The sequence below is a fragment of the Mercenaria mercenaria genome, chromosome 6 (genome assembly GCF_021730395.1).
Source record: "Mercenaria mercenaria strain notata chromosome 6, MADL_Memer_1, whole genome shotgun sequence".
Classification (NCBI taxonomy): Eukaryota; Metazoa; Mollusca; class Bivalvia; order Venerida; family Veneridae; genus Mercenaria; species Mercenaria mercenaria.
This window is the reverse complement of record NC_069366.1, coordinates 63,297,877-63,318,995: the sequence shown is the minus strand read 5'-3', so window position 1 is coordinate 63,318,995 and position 21,119 is coordinate 63,297,877. Positions and strand designations below refer to the sequence as shown.

The 21,119-nt window shown below is 34.8% G+C and overlaps 2 protein-coding genes across 2 annotated transcripts in view; one reads left to right on the top strand and one right to left on the bottom strand.

The window, feature by feature from the left end:
* The window catches only part of LOC128557799 (derlin-1-like), a 29,666-nt gene extending 23,303 nt beyond the window's left edge, over positions 1-6,363 (bottom strand). Inside the window, exon 1 of the mRNA XM_053546107.1 lies at positions 6,073-6,363. Within this exon, the coding sequence (XP_053402082.1) occupies positions 6,073-6,231 (159 nt within the window). The 5' untranslated portion in view covers positions 6,232-6,363. The remainder of the gene's footprint in view (positions 1-6,072) is intronic.
* A 205-nt stretch (positions 6,364-6,568) lies between these two features.
* LOC128557798 (TBC1 domain family member 31-like) overlaps positions 6,569-21,119 on the top strand; it is a 43,196-nt gene continuing 28,645 nt past the window's right edge. Inside the window, exons 1-5 of the mRNA XM_053546106.1 lie at positions 6,569-6,826; positions 16,123-16,275; positions 17,201-17,316; positions 19,661-19,839; positions 20,319-20,467. Of these exons, the coding sequence (XP_053402081.1) occupies positions 6,750-6,826; positions 16,123-16,275; positions 17,201-17,316; positions 19,661-19,839; positions 20,319-20,467 (674 nt within the window). The 5' untranslated portion in view covers positions 6,569-6,749. The remainder of the gene's footprint in view (positions 6,827-16,122; positions 16,276-17,200; positions 17,317-19,660; positions 19,840-20,318; positions 20,468-21,119) is intronic.

Genomic DNA, 21,119 nt, shown 5'->3' with positions numbered 1-21,119 from the left:
TTAGCGATTTTAATTAACATGAGTGAAAAATCGCTTGCGAAAATAACTTTTTATGTGCGAAAATAAGCTATATTTTATTTATTTATTACCTAAATGAACTTTAGTTTATATCATCATAAAGATACGATCATTAGACACTAATAAAGCAAAATTAAGTGATTTTAGTCCAATATTTAGGAAATAATTAGCGATTTTAATTAACTCTTTTTTTTTACATGCGTCAAAATCGCTTGCGAAAATAACTTTTTATATGCGAAAATAAGCTATATTTTATTTATTTTTTATCTAATTAAACTTTAATTTATATCATTATAATTAGACAATCATTAGACACTTATGAAGCAAAAATAAGTGATTTTAGTCCGATAATTAGGAAATAATTAGCGATTTTTAATCAAAATCGCTTGCGAAAATAACTTTTTATGTGCGAAAATAAGCTATACTATATTTCATTTATTTAATATCTAAATGAATTTAATTTGTATCATTATAAAGATACGATCATTAGACACTAATAAAGCAAAATTAAGTGATTTTAGTCCAATACTTAGCGATTTTAATTATTAACATGCGTCAAAATCGCTTGCGAAAATAACTTTTTATATGCGAAAATAAGCTATATTTTATTTATTTTTTATCTACCGTATTTTACCTAAGTCTTGGAACACCCTTAAAATCTGGAAAAATAATTATTTTTCTTGTCCCTAATTTTTCGGACATGTATTTTCTCAGCATATTTTTCATCCCTAAGTGTTGGGACTATGGTTGTTACTGATTCAAGATGTAAGTCAAATACCCTTATTATACATTGTATGGTGTTGTATCGATCAAAGTGTCAAATGTAAGAACCAAAGACTATTTTTTTAACATTTTCGTGTCCTGTTTTTACTTGATAATCTTTTGACAGTAAAGTGTTTTTTTACCATACCAGTTAAGTGTTGTATATTTTTTTTTACTGCAGCCAGGAAGTCCGTTTTCGGTTAGTTAGTTATTTTTATTTACCACTGACTGGAATTTACCCGCGAATCGTACAGCTATCAAAACGCCATGCCGGTAATTTTCCATTCCATGAGCACGTGCGACCTATTGTAATGTCTAACTTACAACGCCGTTACTTTTGTTTATTGACACGTATACAAAAAACGCGCGTCACACATTTATTTTTTGATTTTATCGCTTCAGATTTTCAACATAGATTGAGAAGTAATATAATTTGATTTCTATAACGATTTTAACAAGAGCTGTCTCCATAGGATGACATATGCCCCCGATGGCACTTTGAATGAGTAGTTATGGCCGATGTTAGAGTTTAGGACCTTTGACCTACGGAGCTGGGTCTTAGGCATGTCACGTCGTCTTACTGTGTCACACATTCATGCGTAGTTATTTTAAAATCCATGCATGAATGACAAAGATATGGACCGGACACGCCCATCAATGCACTATCATGAAAAATGACCTTTAACGTCTAAGTGTGACCTTGACCTTTGAGCTACGGACCTGGGTCTTGCGCGCGACACGTCGTCTTACTGTGGTACACATTCATGCCAAGTTATTTGAAAATCCATCCATGGTTGACAAAGATATGGACCGGACACGCCCATCAATGCACTATCCTTTAAAGTCTAAGTGTGACCTTGACCTTTGAGCTACGGACCTGGGTCTTGCGCGCGACAGGTCGTCTTACTGTGGTACACATTCATGCCAAGTTATTTGAAAATCTATCCATCGATGACAAAGATATGGACCGGACACGCCCATCAATGCACTATCCTTTAATGTCTAAGTGTGACCTTGACCTTTGAGCTACGGACCTGGGTCTTGCGTGCCACACGTCATCTTACTCTGGTACACATTCATGCCAAGTTATTTGAAAATCCATCCATCGATGACAAAGATATGGACCGGACACGCCCATCAATGCACTATCCTTTAATGTCTAAGTGTGACCTTGACCTTTGAGCTACGGACCTGGGTCTTGCGCGCGACACATGGTCTTACTGTGGTACACATTCATGCCAAGTTATTTGAAAATCCATCCATTGATGACAAAAATATGGACCGGACACGAAAATTGCGGACAGACTGACAGACCGACAGACGGACAGACCGACAGACGGTTCAAAAACTATATGCCTCCCTTCGGGGGCATAAAAAGGTATTGACAGAAATGTAGGGAATTTTCATAAAATTACTTGTAAAATTTCAAACAGCGCGATCCTAAATACTTATTTCTTTCTAAAAGTAAATAAATGATGCAAACTATAGGCATAAAATTCAGACTTTTGACCAGAAAGTGCAAAAAAACAGAATAGAAAAATCTTAAATAATGAAAAAGCGGCAGCAATTTAAAAATATGAAGTAAAACGATTTTTGACAAACAGATTTTTGTCACGTGACCTCGTGAACGAAAATAGAAAATCGGGACGCGGTTTAAAAAAAACAAAAACAATGATGTTGTTGCCTTTTTTAATAAGTTTTGAATGAATCTGTGTGCATGTACATGTATTTTTTGACACGACACTTTATAATAAGATATTCTTCTCAAACCGTTTTGAAATTTCCTTGAGGGCAAGTAGGTCACAGAGGTAAGATATCAGCTAATATAGTTTGACACGTTTACTTGTCAGTTTATACGGGATATTGCACATTCACTTCACAAATTAAAAAGAAGCTTTTTTCATTGATTTTCACAACACTAGATATACTTCTCAGCTCTTTAAAGAACCGAGGCGGTACGACCAAACAGTGATGTACATCTTGGCGCGAAAACATGACGTAATGCCATGAAAATCTCGGGGAAACTATACCGCTTTGATCTCCACTTGTAATGTCATGATACCGACACACTTTTAGCTCTTTGAGGGGGTGTTAATTGATGACGAAGACAAGGCCAATTACTTTGTTTATCAACAGAAAAATTACCGATAATCGTTAAACGTTTATTTTTTCGCTTTCAACACGGGTGGGTGGGGGATGTTACCCAATGACCGAGAATTGTATCCATATTTTTGGGACATTTTTCAAAATAATTATTTTTTGGGAAATAAGTCTTGGGACAGTGAAAAAAATAATTATTTTATGCTGTCCCAAGACTTAGGGTAAATACGGTAATTCAACTTGAATTTATATCATTATACAGATACGATCATAAGACACTTATGAAGCGAAAATTAATGATTTTAGTCCAACAATCTTATGAAATAATTAGCGAAATTTATTAACATACCTCAAATCGTAACGAAAATAACTTTTTATATGCGAAAATAAGTTACTTAAATTTGGTAGACTAATGATAAGATAGAGATCGATTGTATGAAGAAAGAAATATTTTCATAAGTCGTACTTTTCTTTGAAGTATATACACCAAAGCGTTACCCGATGCCAGCACAATCGCTTAATTGATTGTTAATTGCAATGCGCATTGCAGATAATATACACGTGCTTTATATAAACAAGCAATTAATCAAGGTGTGATAATCCAATCAAAAGTGATATGTTGTTTGTAGTAGCAATTAAAGGGAACAATGGAGAGAAATATTATTATATACCATATTATTTCAAAGAGACATAAATCATTATTTTATATGATATAACTATTTTTCTATGTATTTTACGGAAATTTCAGCAAAAAAAGTAATTCTTATTCCCGTTTATTAAAATGGGAAACATGCATCTCTCTGCAATATAAATAAATATATATAACGTTTTCCTGTTTATGATTGTAAATATTAACATCATAAACTACTTTGAATAACATTACAAATATTTATATTTGAATGAAACCCATTGAAATGAGATGCATGTATCATTCATAAAAAAAAATAATAAAAAGAGATTTAAAATATGTAACTTTATTAAAGTTATTTTAGTAGTTAAAATCCCAGTAATCTAATACATAATTCCCGTTATTTCCGTTAATAATTCCGGTTATTCTCACTAAAAGATAAAAATGATTGATTTTTCACATAGAGGCATTAACTGTTATAGTCTTTAAGAAAGTAAAAGAAGATATCTAAAAAAAAGTTTAAACGATATGGCTTATTTTCGCAATTATTACTGCTATTATCGTAATTGAAATCAGCGCGGCTGACACATAAATGCTTACTATTTCGTTGTTATAAGATTCAAATTAATCCTTTTCCGTATGGGGGCATGTATTGTTATAGTCTTTAAGAAAGTTAAAGAAAAATATCTAAAAAATAAACTGATATAAAAGAAATAGCTTATTTTCGCATTTATTTCGGTTATTTTCGTAAGTAAAATCAGCGCTGTTGGCATATATAAATGAAGATTATTTCTTTATTATTGGATAACAAGAGTGCCAGAATGTCACAATATACGCCCGTCGCAGCAAATTTCTTTACTCTAGCACCTGCATTTGCAGATGTAATTTTAATTTTGTGGTTGTTTAGTAATCATTGTAATTCTTTTGTTTTTCTAAGTCCACAAAAAAACTCCTTACCAGGTAGAGATACCTTAACCCTTACCATGCTAAATTTCTATTATGGACTGGTCCATCATCCAATTTGGGCAGTACCATTTATCATTTGACGGGGTGTTTACTAAAAATTTACTGACTGAATAGCGAACAGTGCAGACCATGATCAGACTGCACAGATGTGCAGGCTGATCTTGGTCTGCACTGGTCGCAAAGGCAGAATCACTTGCCGCCAGCAGGCTAAGGGTTAAAATACACCTAAAATTAGAAAGTAACAACCATGTTGTACCACAGAAAAGTGGTCTTGGTTTTTCCCTACAGTCAATTATAAAAAAGTTACAATATAAGTTATTTATAGTAACAACTAAGGGAAGTTAATCTTAAAAAAAAAAAAAAAAAATTTCCAAAAAAAAAAATTGTAAGTCCACACAAAAATCCTTACCAGGTAGAAATTGGTCAAAATACACCTCAAAATTGGATGTAACATGCATGTTGTACTACAGAAAAGTGGTCTCGATTTTTCCCTACGTCTAGTAATGAAAAAGTTACAATATAAGCTATTTATAGTAACAACAAAGGGAAGTAATTCTAAAGAAGGGAACTGCGCATGACACTTCGTCTCCTGATGGTGTATAATTGTGCCAAGTTACATCAAAATCCCTCTATGCATGAAGAAGAAATGCTTCGGACAGTCATTCTTGTATCTGACCTTTGGCCTCTAAGTGTGACCTTGACCTTAGACCTAGGGACATGGTTCTTGCGTATGACACTCCGTCTTGTGGTGGTGAACATTTGTGCCAAGTTATATCAAAATTCCTCCATGCATGAAGAAGAAATGCTCCGGACAAAGTTTTCATTCTTGTATCATTTGACCTCTAAGTGTGGCCTTGACCTTAGACCTAGGGACCTGGTTCTTGCGCATGACTCTCCGTCTCATGATGATAAACAATTGTGCCAACTTTCATCAAAATCCCTCTATGCATGAAGAAGATATGCTCCGGACAAAGTTTTCATTCTTTATCCTTTGACCTCTAAGTGTGACCTTGACCTTAGACCTAGGGACCTGGTTCTTGTGCATGACACTCCGTCTCATGATGATAAACAACTGTGCCAAGTTTCATCAAAATCCCTCTATGCATGAAGAAGATATGATCTGGACAAGGTCTGTGGACGCCGTTGGCCCACCCGCCAGGGGCGTTCCCATAATACGTCCCGTTTTTGAAACGGGCGTATAAAATAACTCATTTTTCGTATGGAGGAATGTGCTAATATAGTCTTTAAGAAATTAAAAAAAGAATTTAGAAAAAAGAACTGATATAGAATATATGCCTTATTTTCGCATTTATTACGGTTATTTTCGTAAGTAAAATCAGCGCGGTTTGCATATAAATGATGATTATTTCTTTATTATTAGATAAAAATCGCTCATTTTTCATATGGAAGCATATACTAATATAGGCTTTAAGAAACCAGAATTTAAAGAAATAAAAAATATATGGCTTATTTTCGTAAAAAAGTCTTATTTTTGCGAAAATAACCTTATTTTCGTACTTTAGGCCTACCGCGAGTTGATGTAGATAGCGCATTATTTCATATAATTAAATTCATTTCCAAAAGTAGGATTAACGTACCTGGAACTTGTAAATAACAGGTTCGAACAACAGAATCAGATACATCGGATTCAGCAGACCAAATCTTGCAGCAATCGGAACAATCACTGATCCAGTGAACCAGTATTTCGTTATCTGAGGAATTCCTCGGTACCAGTCACCAATATCATTGGATGCCATCTTTCAAAATTATTACTTAAACAAATATCAACCAATGTCAATCAATATGCGCTTGAATCACAAACAAAATGAAAATTATTTTCTTGACGTGGCCATTCCAAAATTTTGCTAAGTTCACCGGAAATAAACACGAATTCGGGATCAAACGTTTGAGCTTTTGGCGAAAATTAGATATTTTATTTTAAAGGATTTAACTTTTGAAATAAATATTTGATAGGGATTTTATAGTAGAAATTTCAGATATTTTAGTTTAATTTTCATGTGCGACATCAATAACATTGTATCATCTAATAAAGCATAAGATAAATTATATTGCAAATGATATTTCGCCGAATATAAATCGCTTTTATTTACACGCGCCAAATCCAAACATGTCGGTGCGAAGCAAAACAAATAGCTGTCAAATAACATTTTAAATAAATCTCACTGATCTACACAAGCTTTGTCATTGCTTTTACATGTGAGTTGTATAGAAACAATAACAGAGAGTTGTCACTTCCAGATATCGACGCTGAAGGATGCAGAATTTGGATGTGTGCGGCAAAACTTCTGGGAAAGTTTGGCACAGAAAGCCAACTCCGTCAACAGATAATGGGTCAGTGCATTGTTATAACTCGGTGATAATTTGATAATAGTTTGCATTAAAATACAGAATGAATACATAGTACAAATCTTATTCAGTCTGGGTCAAGTGTACTAGACATATCAAATTTCCAGGGGACACTATTGTGAGGTAGTCAAAATAATACGACGTTTAGATTGTTTGCTAGCAAGACATTTCGACCCCAAGACATTTCAACCCCAAGAGACAGTTCTACCCCAAGACATTTCAACCCCAACTCCTTGGACATTTCGACCCCATTCAATGATATGCCTGAAAACATCTAAGAATGCCGTCATTATTATAATTTAGCTTTAATCTATAGATAATTGAGCAATTTCAAAATGTAATAATGCTTAATTACCAATTTTATTTAAAATGTTAAAATACGGTTATTTTCGCGAAAATAAGATTTTTTTTACAAAAATGAGCCATAGATCTATTGTAGCGTGCACGGTCTAGCTCAGTATATTAAATATAATTTAATTTTCCTATAGGAAGTGTCTAGGGGTACGGATCCGTACCTCTAGAATCTGATTCTAGAGGTACGGATCCGTACCTCTAGACAAGACTGTTAGGGGTTTTCTAGGGGTACGGACCTCCTTTTTCTAGAGATTTAGGGTTATGTATATCTTAAATTTTGTTGAAAATGAAATAACAACTAAGTCTTAACCAGTCTTCACTTAAAACTTGGATCTAATTGGTTTACAAATACCAGCGTTCGTCCGATTGTTTACCTTCTCTTTCAAAAGCTAAATAACCGAGGAACTCCAAATGAATACACTGTTCTGTGCCGATAGGAATTAGTTTGTTGTCAAATAAACTGTTGATAACAGCTAGATTAATGAATGAATCTATCCCTTAAATGAATTCTATTTGAAATTCAGCAAATAAATAAATAAATTAGGCATAATAATATGCACCAATCTATTTTGTTATTTAACAATGTACATTGTTGTATAATGATAATCGGCACGGAACTGATTGTTTAATAATCAATTAAGCGACATAAAGTAAAGGAAACTGTTTGTGAAAACGTCCCATGTATCTCGTAACGGCTACCAAATGTGTGAAAAACATAAATACACTAAGGGCTAATTATCAATTAAAAATAAGTTTTTCCCCAACATACTTAAAAGTATTTTGTTTAATCTTTATATCTTTTTTTCTGCCAGTTCGAAACTTCGTGATTTATTTGGTGTTCCTCGATTATTTACGTTCCGAAAGAAAATGTAACAAATCGGATGAATGTTGTTATCCGTAAACCATTTAGATCCAAGTTTAAGGTGAATTCTGATGAAATGTTATTTGTTATTTCATTTTCAATAAAATTTGAAATGTAAATGACCCTTAATCTCTAGAAAAACGGAGGTCCGTACCCCTAGAAAACCCCTAACAGGCTTGTCTAGAGGTACGGATCCGTACCTCTAGAATCAGATTCTAGAGGTACGGATCCGTACCCCTAGACACTTCCTTTCCTATAGGCTTCCTTGCCGAATGACTGGAAAATAAATGATTCTTAAAATGATTGGTGAAATATAAAATAATTAATGCTAATCATTCTATCTCAATTTAACTGATGACGAGCACTCAAAATTAGTGGATGGGATCTTGTAGTATGGCGATTCACAACAAACAATGCCTGAGGTGAATACCATACATTAAGATTTTACCTAAATACCACCAGATGTCAAGTTCCTATCATCGTGGAACTTAAACAAAACGCAATGTTTTGAGTAAGAACTCAGACTATGACAGGAGGTCAAGAACCCAATAGTATTTAGTAATATTTTATAATGTTTATTTTTCAACGAAGTTATTCTCTCGGTAGCTTGGCAGAATCTGATCACTTCGTGATGTTGCCCTGGTATTTATAACCTTTTTCCCAACTGTAATTAATGAGCGCTCAATGATAATGACAAAATCAAGCTCCTTAGTACAATGATCATCTAAGTGCGTAATTTGACTAATCATTGTATATTTTCCATTATTAACGCCTTAAATATTGGTTTTATAGTAGTAGTAGATAGAACTTTCTCTCTTCTATGTATTCATGAAAGATTAATGTTTACTAAATTTAGTCTACTGAATTATGACGACTCATCGGTGGGTCGAAAACGTGGCGCGAATATCTTAGGTACGAATCTTTAGGTATGTGACTACTAAATCAAATCAACATAGGTATCTCGCCACACTATTTGTCTAAATTTCTTTATTTTCTAAAATTCTTTTTTTTAATTTCTTAAAGTCTATATTAGTACATGCCTTCATATGAAAAAATGAGTGATTTTTATCTCACAATACCGAAATAATCATCATTTATAAATTATTAAAATAATGGGATTTATGTATCAACCGCGTTTATTACGTAAATAATTTATGAACAAATCGTTCTGATTATCTATCTTAAAATAACCTTCATATAACATATTTTCATACTTGGTGTTTATTTATATGTTCAAATCATCTTAAAGACTATTTTAGTACACGGCTATATTAAAAAAAAAAGAAAAGATTTTTAAATCATGGGCCGATTTCGCCGATTTTAATTATGAAAATAACTTTAATAAAGTCACATCTTTAATACCTCTTTATTTATTTATTTATCTTTATTTGACTTTTTTTTCGAAAGATATATGCATCTCATTTCTATGGGATTCAACCAAATATAAATAATTATAATGTAACTCACAGGGTCCACGCTTCTAGGCGACGTGAGCGAAGTGGTCGCTTTTTTTCTGATGACTTCGCTCTGTTTGTACAGAAAAGCGAAAAACAAGTCGCCCTAAAATCTGGCGCCCGAGGCAGTTATCATACATGTATATATCACATCTATCAGCTTCTAATCAGCTTGTAAAAACATTACATAATCAATAAGCGAAACTTCTCCCGTTACGGGTTGTGAACTTCACGTGTCAACAAAGTATGCTCTGCCTATCACCGAATATCGTTAGGATGATTTTAATTGGTCGAAAACTTTGGAAACACCAATCAAACGAGGCGAAACAAAATTGCCTTTAATTGATTTTGTGCATCACGGATAAAAAGTGTGTGCATCACGTGTGAAAACAAACAACTAAAAACTGTCAAAAGTAGGGTAAATAAAAACAAAAGCACAAGTATGTCGCCGCAAGAGTCAGTAGCTGATTATAGGATGATAGCCCATCGCAAATAGACCGATAGGGCCTAAAGAAAAGCTCTGAATAATAACCAGAGTTGTTCGCAATGTATGGTTATAATTGCGGCTGCCAGACGTAAATATTCTCGTGTTATACATAAATTAAATTGAAATTCAGACATGTATTTAATTTCAATCAGTCACAATCAATTTTAGATAAGAACACATTAGCTTTTATCTTTTTGTTAAAGTTTTTTGAAAACGAAAGTAGGCTGTCAGAATGTCTGCTCGCGGTGACAACTTGCCGGTATTTCATGGACATTTTTCTTAATTTTCTTCAATAAAAGGTATTGTCATTGTAGACTTTGATATTAGATACTGTCCAGTGCCGCTAAATTTTCTTTCCATCATCACAATTTGTCAAATATATTCTTTAGACTCGAGAATTGGGCAATGCTTATGAGTGTACCAGTATCCGGACATAAAATTTTGGATATCCGGATTTTGACCAGCTGGGGTTTGAAACTGGGGTGTGCATGGATAAGAATTAAAAAATAATTTTCTATTGTTAGTTTTGACTGGTGGAAGGAAGATGAGCCCGGAAAATCGCACTGTGTTATATGTAGACTGGCAAAATTTGATAATGCAATGCAAGGGGTCATGACATATGAGCCGAACAGCAAATAACACTACACATGCCTGTTATAATACTGATGGTGATTTAGTATTATTTATGAATGTTTCAAACTACTGCATAAATACATGCTCACTGTGTGTGTTTGTATTTGATACTTGGCATTTTGTACTTATTTATAAGTAAAATATGTGTTGTTTTGAAATGTTATTCCTTTGTGCTGTACCATCAAAACTGTAATATATACGGTTTAATTAATGACTGTTTTGACCCGCAGCCTCACTTCTCCCTGTTCTGAGAAAACGTCTCCCTATTTTCACTGAAGGGAGAAGTCACTTCTCCCAATTTTTCTGGGCTAGCTTGAACCCTGACTCAAAGAAGTTTAAGATGTCATCATCTTCATTATATTGATATTTAAAATCATAATCAGAAACACGTAATCTTTTGATTTGATTATCACACCTTGATTAATTGTTTGTTGATAAACAGCAGGTGTGCATTTATCTGCAGTGCGCATTGCAATTAACAAGCGATTGTGGTGACATCGGATATTTATAAACATGTGTCAACATTATCTTTAATTTGGGCGAAAATGTAAAGAAAACAATAGGAAATTAAACAACATATTGCTTATTTTCGCATTTAATGTTATTTTCGTACGCGATTTTGATGCACACATAAAGTATTTGCTTTACAGAATATGATTTTTGTTATTTACAAACTACTCTTTTCTTTTCTATGTACAACATTGCTTCCAGTTGTAAAATATCAAACACGAAATCCCCGTTTCTGCAAAATGTAAGAATATGTGAGTACTGTTCTGTTAAAAACGGGGAAAAAATTATTATCATATTTCATATCTGTAAAGAAAATGTGACAGCCGTATTACTTTTTTCTATATTAAATATTTTAGCAAATACACGTGATTTAATGTATGATTTTAAAAGTATGATTTAAGCAACTTCAAGCGATTTCGGTCACACATTAAACCGGAATCCACCTAAAAAACTGGGATACGCCGGAATACATTTTCCATAACCGGGATACACCTGTATTTTGTAAGTTAAAGGTATTTTTGAAGTTTTTTTAAAATAATTCAATCATATATATATCATAAATGAATAAAATACGAATGGAAAATAAAATGCGTTCACGCAAAATGACTTATACGAGACTGAAATTCGGCGACCGCGCGGGAAATTTCCATTACCGAAATACACCCTTTTTTTATTAATAAATGGTATTTTTGTAGGGTTTTATTGCAGAAATCATTCGTGTATAATATAAATAATAAGTTTCAGAAGGATAAATAAAATTCTTTAAGCAAAACGATTTTATAAGAGATTGAAATTCGGCAACCACGCGGGAAATTGCCATAACTGAAATACACCCGTATTTCTTCAACAAATGGTATTTTTTGAAGTGATTTATGACTGAATTCAAACATATAGATCATAAATTATTATTTTTCAAAAGGAAATTAAAATACTTTTGCGCGTTACGTCTTGTACATGATTGAAAATCGGCGTGCACACTGGAAATTTGTACATTCGGAATTTCCATGTCCTAAAATATTCTAATGTACACAGGTATTTCTTTAATAAATCGTATTTTTAGGGTTTATGATAGAATTCAATCATATCTCAAATAAATAATTAATTTACAAAAGGAAAATAAAATGCACAAAACGTTTTTATACGAAGTTGAAAATTTGTTGAGCGCACGGGAAATTTGCGCACTCGTGGATGAACCACAATCACCATAATTTTGTTAGCTTTTAAATTAAATAAAAGCTTATCATATTTAACTGCACTTACCTTGTTAGACATTGTTTGTCACATGTCATTTGTGTGTGCTTACAAATATACTGATTAATTGATATAATCAATAGGTGTGATAATCCAATCAAACTCTATCAGGACTAATCAAAGGACATTATTCGTGCTTTGGCAATAAATGCGGTAAACGTTTTTATATTCATATATAAACATGATATAATTCTTTTAAAAACTGCTTTTTCATAATATATTTTCTTCTTAGATTATCAAAATAACATGAAGAAATAACTCAATTAGTTCTAATAATAAACATACGGCCGATCCTTTCCGACCAGCGCGGTTTATTCACTGACATGTATTTAAAAATAGAATATTTATATAGATCTATATATTCATATTTTCTAAAATATGTAAAATGGAAGAAATATAAAATGAAAACATACAACTATTTCTGAGGGGTCGAAATGTCTTTGGGGTCGAATTGTCCAAGAAAATTAAATTTTGGGGTTGAAATGTCTTAGGGTCGAAACATCCAAGATTCGATTGTTAGCTCACCAGAGCACAAAGTGCTCAGGGTGAGCTATTGTGATCGCTCACCGTCCGGCGTCCGTCCGTCCGTCCGTCCGTCCGTCCGTCGTCCGTCCGTCCGTCGTCCGTCCGTCCGTCCACACTTTCCTTTAAACAACATCTCCTCCTAAACCAACAGGCCAATTTTGATGAAACTTCACAGGGATGTTCCTTGGATGGTCTTCTCTAAAAATTGTTCAAAGAATTGAATTCCATGCAGAACTCTGGTTGCCATGGCAACCGAAAGGAAAAACTTTAAAAATCTTCTTCTCAAAAACCAGAAGCCCTAGAGCTTAGATATTTGGTGTGAAGCATTGCCTAGTGGACCTCTACCAAATTTGTTCAAATCATGACCCCGGGGTCAAAATTGACCCCGCCCCAGGGGTCACTTGATTTTACATAGAAAAATCTTAAAAAATCTTCTTCTCGAAAACCAGAAGCCCTAGACCTTAGATATTTGACATGTAGCATTGCCTAATGGACCTCTACTAAAGTTATTCAAATCATGACCCCGGGTCAAAATTGACCCCGCCCCAGGGGTCACTTGATTTTACATAGGAAAATCTTCAAAAAAATTCTAAAAATAAAGCAGAAGGCCTAGATCTTAGATATTTCACATGTAGCATTGCCTAGTGGACCTCTACAAAATTTGTTCAAATCAGACCCCCGGGGTCAAAATTGACCCCGCCCCAGGGGTCACTTGATTTTACATAGGAAAACCTTAAAAAATCTTCTTCTCAAAAAGCAGAAGCCCTAGAGCTTAGATATTTGACATGTAGCATTGCCTAGTGGACCTCTACTAAAGTTGTTCAAATCATGACCCCGCCCTAGGGGTCGCTTGATTTTACATATGAAAATCTTCAAAAATTTTCTTAAAATAAACCAGAAGGCCTAGAGCTTAGATATTTCACATGTAGCATTGCCTAGTGGACCTCTACAATATTTATTCAAATCATGACCCCAGGGTCAAAATTGACCCCGCCCCAGGGGTCACTTGATTTTACATAGGAAAATCTTCAAAAAATTTCTAAAAATAAACCAGAAGGCCTAGGTCTTAGGTATTTGACATGTAGCATTGCGTAGTAGACCTCTACAAAATTTCTTCAAATCATGACCCCCGGGATCAAATTGGCCCCGCCCCATGGGGTTACTTGATTGTACATAGAAAAATCTTCAATATTTTCTAAAAATAAACCAGAAGGCCGAGAGCTTAGATATTCGACATGTAGCATTGCCTAGTGGACCTCTACAAAATTTGTTCAAATCTTGACCCCCTCAGGGTCAAATTGACCCAGCCCCAGGGGTTACTTTATTGTACATAGGGAAATCTTCATAAATTTGCTTAAAATAAACCAGAAGGCCTAGATCTTAGATATTCGATGTGTAACATTGCCTAGTCGACTTCTACAAACTTTGTTCAAATCATGACCCCCGGGGTAAAATTGGCCCCGCCCCAGGGGTTACTTGATTGTACATCGGAAAATTTTCCAAAAAATTTCTAAAAATCATCAGTTTGACATTTGAAACATATTACGCTGGTGAGCGATCCAGGGTCATCATGACCCTCTTGTTTTATATTTGTGTCATGGCAGTCGAAACGTCAAAACTTCGAAGGACTAAAATAATGGAGGATAAATCACAGTATACAGTCGTGTAAAGTTATTGGTTTTATCGCTTGCGCATAGACTGTACACGCGTAAACATTGATCGTGTAAAGCACATATATCGGTTTAAATCACCAGAAAATTCGTAATTTTGGAAATTATTTTATAACTTTTACATAAATCAATGACGAATTGATTCCCCTTTCGATACATGTAAGTTTTGTAATCGGCATTTAAACCTATAGCATGTAAAGCGTCGGCAGCGATGAAAATTTCATCAGAAATTTCTTCCATGATTATGGGTATGGTATATCATGTTTACCAATTACCAGGTCTAACACTGCCTGGATTGAGAGACGTTATCTCGATTATAACATTGCCTCTCACTCTCACTCGGAAGACACCATGTTTTCAATCGAAATACTCAAATTCTGAAGGTTCCTAATCCTCGTATCAAAATTGATATGTATATATATATATAATCATCTCGAAGCTTCGAAAAGTGATTGGATGTAGTTTGGTGTTAAATTATGTCTCTTACCCCCCCCCCCCCCCCCCCCCCCCACACACACACACACACACTGGGGGAGACATAGTGATTTTGCCCTTGCCATCCGTCCCTCACACATCATTTCCGATCAATGACTGGAGAACTATTTGACCTAGAACCTTCAAACTTCATAGGATGATAGAGCTTATGGAGTAGATGACCCATCTTGTTTTTCGGGTCACTCCATCAAAGGTCAAGGTCACAGGGGCCTGAACATGGAAAAATGTTTCCGATCAATAACTTGAGAACCACTTGACCCAGAATGTTGAAATTTCATAAGATGATAGGACATGCAGAGTAGATGACCCCTATTGATTTTGGAGTCACTCAATCAAAGGTCAAGGTCAAAGGGGCCTGAACATGGAAAACCATTTCCGATCAATAACTTGTGAACCATTTGACCAAGAACGTTGAAACTTCACGGGATGATTGGACATGCTGAGTAGATGATCCCTATTGCAATTCAGTCACTCAGCCAACCATCAATGTCTCTGACTTTTGCTCCTGTCCCTTATTGACTTCTTGCCTATTACTTCTATGCTTTGGGGGAGACATTTGCTTTTCTACAAAAGCATCTTCTAGTTAATTTTGTAATTTTAAGGTTTGTACTTTCTGGGAGACAATTTATCAGTATATCCGGTACTTTGAATAAAGTATACATTTGCAATATTTATGTACGTAAGTGGTATTCTTATGCACATAGAGGCACATAGTTCTACTGTGCTAATGAAAGTAGAATAGATATGGCTATAGTTGCTAAATAAATAAAGATAAATAAATAATACATCTCAAATCTTATATTGTATAGGAGGCGTTACATAATACTACCGTGGTTTCGTTTCCCATTGGGGGTGATCTTTTCTGAAGTTTTTCTTTTAAATTAAGAACATTGTCATTAAAAAGAAAATGTTATATTAGATTTTCCACTCCTACTCCTAACAGGCTGTGTCACCATTTCCCCAAAACTGAAAAAATCATTGTTTTTGTGGTCATGTTATTAGGATACATGTTTGATGTCAACCTTGATTTTTATTTTCAGGTTGATGGTGAATATAAGCCACACATCGGCTTGTACTATCTCGAAGGGCCGTACTGTACGGTTTATGCATTCAGCATTTGACAGCACCGGAGAGAATTTCCTGGCTGGTGATCATCAAGGGAATGTCTTTATGTTTGATCTTGCCAAAAACAGGTAAGAGTTATTCAGTTTTCATGCTTCAGCTCAGTGAGCTCACCATAATTGCCACAAGTGTTGCAACTTTCATGTAAATATGTTTTCACTTTTGTTCTATATATGTCTGATAATTTTTCTCGTGTGGAGCAGAAATACTGCCTTCTGTAAAACACATTACTCTCTGTTTCAAAAAAAATGGTTCATCATGTTTATTTTAATAACAAAATGCCTCCTCTATTAAATAAAATACATTGAACAGTTTCTTTGTAAGGGAGGCCATTGAAGTGAATAGATAATTTTGTGGATTTTTCTCAAAATTATTTAGTTATTAATTGATAAATTCAATATCAAAATGGAAGAAATATGGTACCTGGTGGCATAGTTAAAAAAAATCAAGTCAGAATTTTTATTATATTGTGATATTTGAATAAAAGGTATGATGGATTACAACAACTTGTTATATACCTGGTACCTTATTATAAATAGTCGCATAGGACAGAATCCTGTAACCCAGGCCATAAACTGCATACAGGCAAAGTTACTAGTTGATGTGTGACATCATTGTAGGACGTCTATGGATTTGTTATATCATTTTAAACATCATTTTACTATGTGTCATAATGTAAAATAGTTTGTTAACATTGATATTTTACATAATTAAATGATAGAGTTCTCGTTATTGCAGATAGGTATATAATCATTCAATGGCAGTGACATGCCTTGTGTGGATACTAGCATTCCTATGCCTGTATTTGCACTCATGCAAGTACAGAATGATGTAGTTATGCTAATAACCACTTAAGGCACATTGTTACTGTGTAGTAATTGTATAATCCATTTATTTAGATGATTTTAATATTCTTAGTGTTTTCAAGGTGTTTAAATGTGTGTTCAATTTTGTGTTCAGATGTTAAAATGTTATTTTTATAATTTTAACATGTAGGTTTTCACTTGTACAGAAGTGTGGATACCCATGCACAGCCATCGCATTTTGTTTGAGGAAGAAGTCAGAATTCCTTATTGGCCTCTCTGATTATTCACTCAAATGTTTTGACACAGGTAGGACCTCTGCAACACGTTTCTGCGGAATTTATTCACCAATAATATGTAGGTTTTTTTCTTCAAAAATTAGATTTGAGATATTACTTTAACATATATATGAGTCAGACCTTTTAATATTAATATTATATTTATAAAAGCAATATCTTCTTGCCCACATGCATTGACGAGGTTAAATGTCAGGCTAGGATGTAGGGGATTATCCATTATTATACGCCCGAAGGGATGTATTATGTTACGACGCTGGTGTCCGTCTGTCCGTCTGTTTGTTAGCAATCTCGTGTCCGCTCTGTAACTCTTGAACCCCTTGAAGGATTTCAAGGAAACTTTACACACTGAGACGATGTGCAGAGCGCATGTTTTGGATGTCTCGCTTCAAGGTCAAGGTCACACTTAGGAGTCAAAGGTCATATCAGTTTGTTTCGTGTCCGCTCTGTAACTCTGAACCCCTTGAAGGATTCAAAGAAACTTGACACAATGTTCCACCACCCCCCAAGACGACGTGCAGAGCGCATGTTCCGGATGACTTGCTTCAAGGTCAAGGTCACACTTGGGGGTCAAACGTCATATCAGTTTGTTTCGTGTCTGCTCTGTAACTCTTGAACTGCTCGAAGGATTTCAAAGAAACTTGGCAGAAATGTTCACCACATTGTAACGATGTGCAGAGAGCATGTTCCGTATGTCTCGCTTCAAGGTCAAGGTCACACTTAAGGGTCAAAGGTCATATATGACTTTGCTTTGTGTATATTGCTCTGCATTGCAGTGCTCTTGTTTTTATTTGGCAGATCTCTTTTTTGTACTTACAATAATTTTTTTTTGAATTACTTCCCTTTTATGTTACTATAAATAGCTTTTTTTGAAACTTTTTTATTATTGGCTGTAGGGAAAAACCGAGACCACTTTTCTGTGGTACAACATGGGTGGTACCTCCATTTTTAGCTCATCTGATTTTTTGAAAAAAAATGATGAGTTATTGTCATCACTTGAGCGGTTGTCGGCGTCGGTGTCGGCGTCGGCGTCTGCGTCGGCGTTGCCTGGTTAAGTTTTATGTTTAGGTCAGCTTTTCTCCTAAACTATCAAAGCTATTGCTTTGAAACTTGGAATACTTGTTCACCATCATAAGCTGACCCTGTTATGCAAGAAACATAACTCCATCTTGCTTTTGCAAGATTTTTGGCCCCTTTTGTACTTAGAAAATATCAGATTTCTTGGTTAAGTTTTATGTTTAGGTCAACTTTTCTCCTAAACTATCAAAGCTATTGCTTTGAAACTTGGAATACTTGTTCACCATCATAAGCAGACCCTGTACATCAAGAAACATAACTCCATCTTGCTTTTTGCAAGATTTATTGCCCCTTTTGGACTTAGAAAATCAGTTTTCTTGGTTAAGTTTTATGTTTAGGTCAGCTTTTATCCTAAACTATCAAAGCTATTGCTTTAAAACTTGCAACACTTGTTCACCTCATAAGTTGACCCTGTACAGCAAGAAACATAACTCCGTCCTGCTTTTTGCAAGATTTATGGCCCCTTTTGGACTTAGAAATATCAGATTTCTTGGTTAAGTTTATGTTTAGGTCAACTTTTTCTCTTAAACTATCAAAGCTATTGCTTTGAAACTTGCAACACTTGTTTACCATCATAAGCTGACCCTGTACAGCAAGCAACATAACTCCATCCTGCTTTTTGCAATAATTATTGCCCCTTTTGGACTTAGAAAATCATTTTCTTGGTTGAGTATTATGTTTAAGTCAACTTTTCTCATAATCTATCAAAGCTATTGCTTTAAAACTTGCAACAGTTTTTCACCATCATAAGTGGACACTGTACATCAAGAAACAATTCTATCCTGCTTTTTGCAAGAATGATGGCCCTTTTTAGACTTAGAAAATCATGGGTAGGACAATATTTCTATTGCACAAAAAAAATCAGATGAGCGTCAGCACCCGCAAGGCGGTGCTCTTGTTTAGGTGTATTTTTACATACCTGTACCTGATAAGGATTTTTTTTGTAGACTTTGAATATTTTTTTAGAGGACTGAGATTTGTTTTTTGAAGTTTTCCTTTTGTTGTTCCAGTCCTTTGGGACTACAACAGTCAAGTTCTTAAAGTTTTGCTCCCATCCTATGATGTAAGCCTTCAGGCGTATATTGCCCCGCTTGGTGGCGCTCTTGTATTTAGCTGGTTTGGCGTATTATGGATAGAATTTCATGCAGCTGTTATGTAACTGAATTAACATTGAAAAAATGGTGTTAAACCCAAATCAGACAAACAACAGGGGCATATACTGCTTAATTATATATGTACATAAAATTATCATTCCTTAATTTTACAAACTGATTCTACAGATACCAAGGAGATGGTTGCATGGATGAAAGGTCATGAATCAGCAATACATAGTATATCTGTACATGCCTCGGGACGTTACGCACTGACCACCTCAGCAGATAATGCCCAACTCTGGGACCTAGATACATTCCAGAGAAAAAGAAAACTGTCAATAAAGGAAGATGTAGGCATTGTACAGGTATGTTTATTATGTAATGACATAGAAACTTCTTCCAGGAGGGTTAGTAAGACAGAAGAGCCAGGAATTCCTCAGCAATTTGAGGACCTGTCTACCTGAAGGCAATTTGCCACAAATCTTGAAGAAAACAGAAGAAAAAAATGCAATTTGTACTTTCTTGTTCAAACGAATGATTGAATAACCTGGAAAAGTTTGTTGTTTATACTGGAATAAGTAATCAAAGAAATGAGAGATTCAATAAACATTACTGTAGATTAGGTAATGTTTGTGTAGGCTTTCCTTAGCAATTTCATGGTTAGCAGCGTTATTCCTGGCATTCACAATTTGTGAAGCATGACTGTTTTGTTGTAGCTTATGATGCCGATTAATGCTGAATGATATTTTGAATGTTCGCAAATATTAGCAAAAATAAAACTGTCGCGAATATTACCTAATCTATAGCAGCTTGAAGTAATTTCAATACATGCATACTATTATAGGTATTTTTCCTGCCTCTGAGTAACACTATAATCACTGGATTCCGGGATGATACAATATTTGCATGGGAGTCAGATACGCTCAGCTGTAAGTTCCAGCTACCAACACCACCCGGCAAGTCACCACATTACAAAGCCTTTGCAGCTACCAGGTCTGTAAACCTTAATGATATTTAATACAACTATAGAATGCTTTGGCCTACAGTATTTAAACATCATTATAGGGTGATTGCATAAGTTCAGTAGATGATTCTAATTGCTTTTGGGTTCACTAACAATGGCTTTCAGAGTAAAAGAAGGTTCTGCGAGATAACTAAAGAAGACTTTGGCTTACAAATGCCAGTCGTAATAGATGATTGCTTGTGGTCAAAATATGGCCCCTGTTGGTTTTAGGGTCATGAGGTCAAAAATCAAGGTCACAGTGACCTTTAGAGACTGAGTCTCTGCTTACTGACTAAAGAACACCGGCCTGCAGTTGGCAAACTTCATGTAATTGTATGTGGTTATTAGATCCCAATGGTTTTTGGGTCAGGAGGTCAAAGGTTAAGGTCACAATGACCTTGAGACCAAAAATAGCTTCAGTAACTAAAAGAGCTCATTGGCATGCATTTGTCATACTTAATATGATACTTGCATGTGGTCAATAGATGACCCCTATTAGATAAGGAGTCAGTAGACTAAAGGTCAAGATTACAGCATGCGAAATTACATAACCAGTTGCCTCTGCTGTGCCATCATTTGGGCATATGTGTTTTACAAACAGCTCTTGTTTGATTTATAAAACAGCATGGCTGTCAGAGTTAA